We start from the raw sequence: 3200 nt of genomic DNA on the forward strand, positions 1-3200 counted from the left end.
GGGGGGGGCGGGGGGGGGGGGGGGGGGGGGGCTCAATGGCTAGCCCAGTATTACACCAAGTAGCTGAGCTCAGCTGCTGGACCCTGGCTGAGTCGCAGCCTATATGCCCTGAGCAGCTTTAAATATTTCTATTGGCCGAGTCACCCCAGCAAGCTGTTTTCCCGGAGGCCTCAGGGATGGGGAAATCCACGTTTTAAAAAGATGATTAACCTGCTGACTTCTTTCCAGCTCAATCCCTTCCACGGCGTTGCCCTGCCTGTGACTCCATCCTGAGACCTTATTTGAGTCTCTTCAAAGAAACATCAGCCTCCCCAAATTGTCTCCCCTTTCCTTCCCCCTTCCCTCTCAGCAGCGTGTGAGCCGGCTACTGCTACTGGACCAGGAAGAGGTGTGGGTCTTGGGGATGGTAGGCGAGCCAGCGAGCGTGAAGAGAAACAGTTAGCTGTTTGCCTTATCAGGAAACGTCCGCGGGCTTCTAAGAACTGGGAGGCGCCGGGCGGGTCAGGAATGGGGCTCGCGGCTGGAGACGGGACTGCAGAATCCCAAAGCTGAAGGAAGCCTCTTCAGCTGGTGCAATCTCTCCAGACCAGGACATTTTTGCCAGGGCTGGGGGTGGAGTGCTCAACAACATCAATGACAGTAATAACAACCTGCCACTCAGGAGGCCCAACTGTGTGCTGGTGGCTGTGCTGTGATCTCATTTCTTTTTCACTCGGAGGCTCTGGAATCAAGACCCACCCCCCTCCCTTTCACAGGTGAGGAAAGGGCATCCTTTGCTCCAGGCATGAGCACCGAGCTGAGTTCAGGGATCGGTTTGGGGCTCCTTACACCTCTAGGAATTTAGTTTCCCCAACATACAAGGAGGGTAACGTCTCTTCTGCTCGCTGCAAAGATTAAATGCACTGACTGGGACACGACCTTAGAGCCAGAGGTGCAGGCAGCTGGACAAATTCTGAGTACAGGGAGCACAGGGAAGAAGTGTGTCCCATCAGCACTTTGCTGTGGCTCCCTGCCTACAGGCATCACCCTTAGGGCCTTGGTGTGGCTTTGATTTACTGGCCCAGCCTGGTGGCCTTCCTGCTGCTGCATGAGTCCCCTAGGCTCAGCCCTTCCCACACCCCTCACTGAAACCCGTCCTTCACGCGCCTCAATGCCCTTCTCAGTCTACAAACCACCCCCCTTGGAGGAAACAGAAATGTCAGGACAAGTTCTGGTTTCATTCTTTTGGATGCTGTAGGGAAGGCTCCCGCTCTCCCAGTGGTGGCGGGACACTCAGAGCAGGCAACCTTCGAAAGATTCCATGGGGCATCGGGGCATCAGGGGAGGGTCTCTCTTCATGGTGACGGAGATCCTCTCCCCAGCATGCCACGGGGCGGGTGCCTCGATTTTCACGGGATCACAAACGAATCATTTGGCTTCTCTAACTCTCAGGCTCTTCGTCTATAGAGCGGCATCGTTAATTCCCCACCTCACGGGCACTGAGCCCGGGTGTCATGGCATGATCTATGCGTCCCTTTCTGGGACCCTGCCGCAGATTTGCTGTGACACTCTCTCCCCTTTAGGTGTGAGGGTTCAATCCCCAGCACTGGGGCTTGTCTGGAAAGAGAGATGCCCAAGATGGAGACACTCCAGATCTTGGGTCCCAGGCACTACCCGCTCCTCCCACGTGGAACCCGCACTGCCAGGGCACTTACTGGATTTTCTTCGTGAAGTTCTTGGAAACGATGCCACCTTCTTGCTGCTTCTCTTCGTGTTTGCCTAGAGGGGAGCAGATGCCACACATAAGCGTCAATGTCCCCCAGGACTTCTTGGGTCAGGAGTCAGACTTGGGTTCAAATCCTGCCCCTGCCCCCACCTCACCATTTGGCCTAGTGACAAAAGTTTTCTCAGCCTCTCTGGTCCCTCAGCTACTAAACGGACCCACCCGAGCCGAGGCTGTTGTAAAGATGAAATAAGACAAGGGGCCAGACAGGAGGCCTCGATGCTGGTTTATAGGCAGTTACAAGTTAGATTTACAAAATCACGGACACTGGGGCGCCTGGGTGGCTTAGTCGGTTAAGCATCCGACTTTCGCTTAGGTCATGATCTCGCGGTTCGTGGGTTCGAGCCCCGCATCGGGCTCGGCTTTGTGCTGACTGCCAGCTCAGAGCCTGGACCCTGTTTCAGCCTGTGACTCCCTCTCTCTCTGACCCTCCGCTGCTCACGCTGTCTCTCTCTCTCTCCTAGAAATAAATAAAACATTAAAAAAAAAAAGACACTGAACCACATGTTGCATTGTATCTTCTAAGTCTTGCCTCTGAGCCTTTTCCCCTAGGTCTTGCCTCTGAGCCTTTTCCCCTAGGTCTTGCCTCTGAGCCTTTTCCCCTAGCCAGCCAGTCGAACCCTGAAGCTCACAACCCAGGAGGGTGGTAGGAAAGAAGTGCGGTCTGTGCTGAGAGCTAGTCTGCCACCCAGTTGGCTTTACGATGCACAGAGCCTTTCCTAGCTCTGAAGGCGGGCTTCTTTCCCCCTTGGTAACTGATATGGAAACTGAGGCCCAGTGACGGGTCCAAGGTCATGCAGCAGGTGTACGGCAGCTCCAAAGCAGCTCCCTCTGAGTCTGCACCAAGTGCTGGGGGTCTGATGCCCTTCTGCCCGTTCCAGCTTGCAATTAGCTCTTTGAGCCACATTATCTGTACCTAAAACTGGATGAACTGCCTGGAAATGATGTTTCAATCTGCTAAACAAACAAAAAACAGAAAAAACCCACCCAGACTCTCCGAAGGGGGCTTCCCTTAAGAAATGACACCTTAGACACCACAGATTTGAAATTCTACCTGCTCCACCTTCTAGAGGGTACAGGGGAGGGCAGTTTTCTTTCTTAGGAAGGAAAAAGATAAGATTACAAGAAGGTTTGGGCCCAAGCTGGCTATCACCTTGCAATTTATAGAGCAACTTCTGAGCCTACTGGCTGATCCTCACTCTTTTTCTTTTATTTTCTTTTTAATGGGGAGAGTCTCTAATTTCTCTTTACACAAACCGGATTAGTGCCGAGTAGAGACTTTCGGCTCCTATTTTTATTTGCTCCTCCTCTGTGGGGCCACACTCCCGGGCCAAGAACCCTCATTTCCACAGGGCACCCTTCTGAGAAGCTTTGGAATCTAGACTGTAAATAACCTCGTGGGATTTCTTTTTTTTTTTTTTTTTGGCAGCCCAGGCTT

The 3200-nt window shown here is 53.1% G+C and overlaps 1 protein-coding gene across 1 annotated transcript in view; it reads right to left on the reverse strand.

Moving 5' to 3' along the window:
- The window catches only part of HSPB8 (heat shock protein family B (small) member 8), a 13720-nt gene that overhangs the window by 4903 nt on the left and 5617 nt on the right, over positions 1-3200 (reverse strand). Inside the window, exon 3 of the mRNA XM_077766018.1 lies at positions 1695-1758. Coding sequence (XP_077622144.1) covers positions 1695-1758 — 64 coding nt within the window. The remainder of the gene's footprint in view (positions 1-1694; positions 1759-3200) is intronic.

The sequence above is a fragment of the Crocuta crocuta genome, unplaced genomic scaffold (genome assembly GCF_008692635.1).
Source record: "Crocuta crocuta isolate KB4526 unplaced genomic scaffold, BGI_CrCroc_1.0 scaffold339, whole genome shotgun sequence".
NCBI lineage: Eukaryota > Metazoa > Chordata > Mammalia > Carnivora > Hyaenidae > Crocuta > Crocuta crocuta.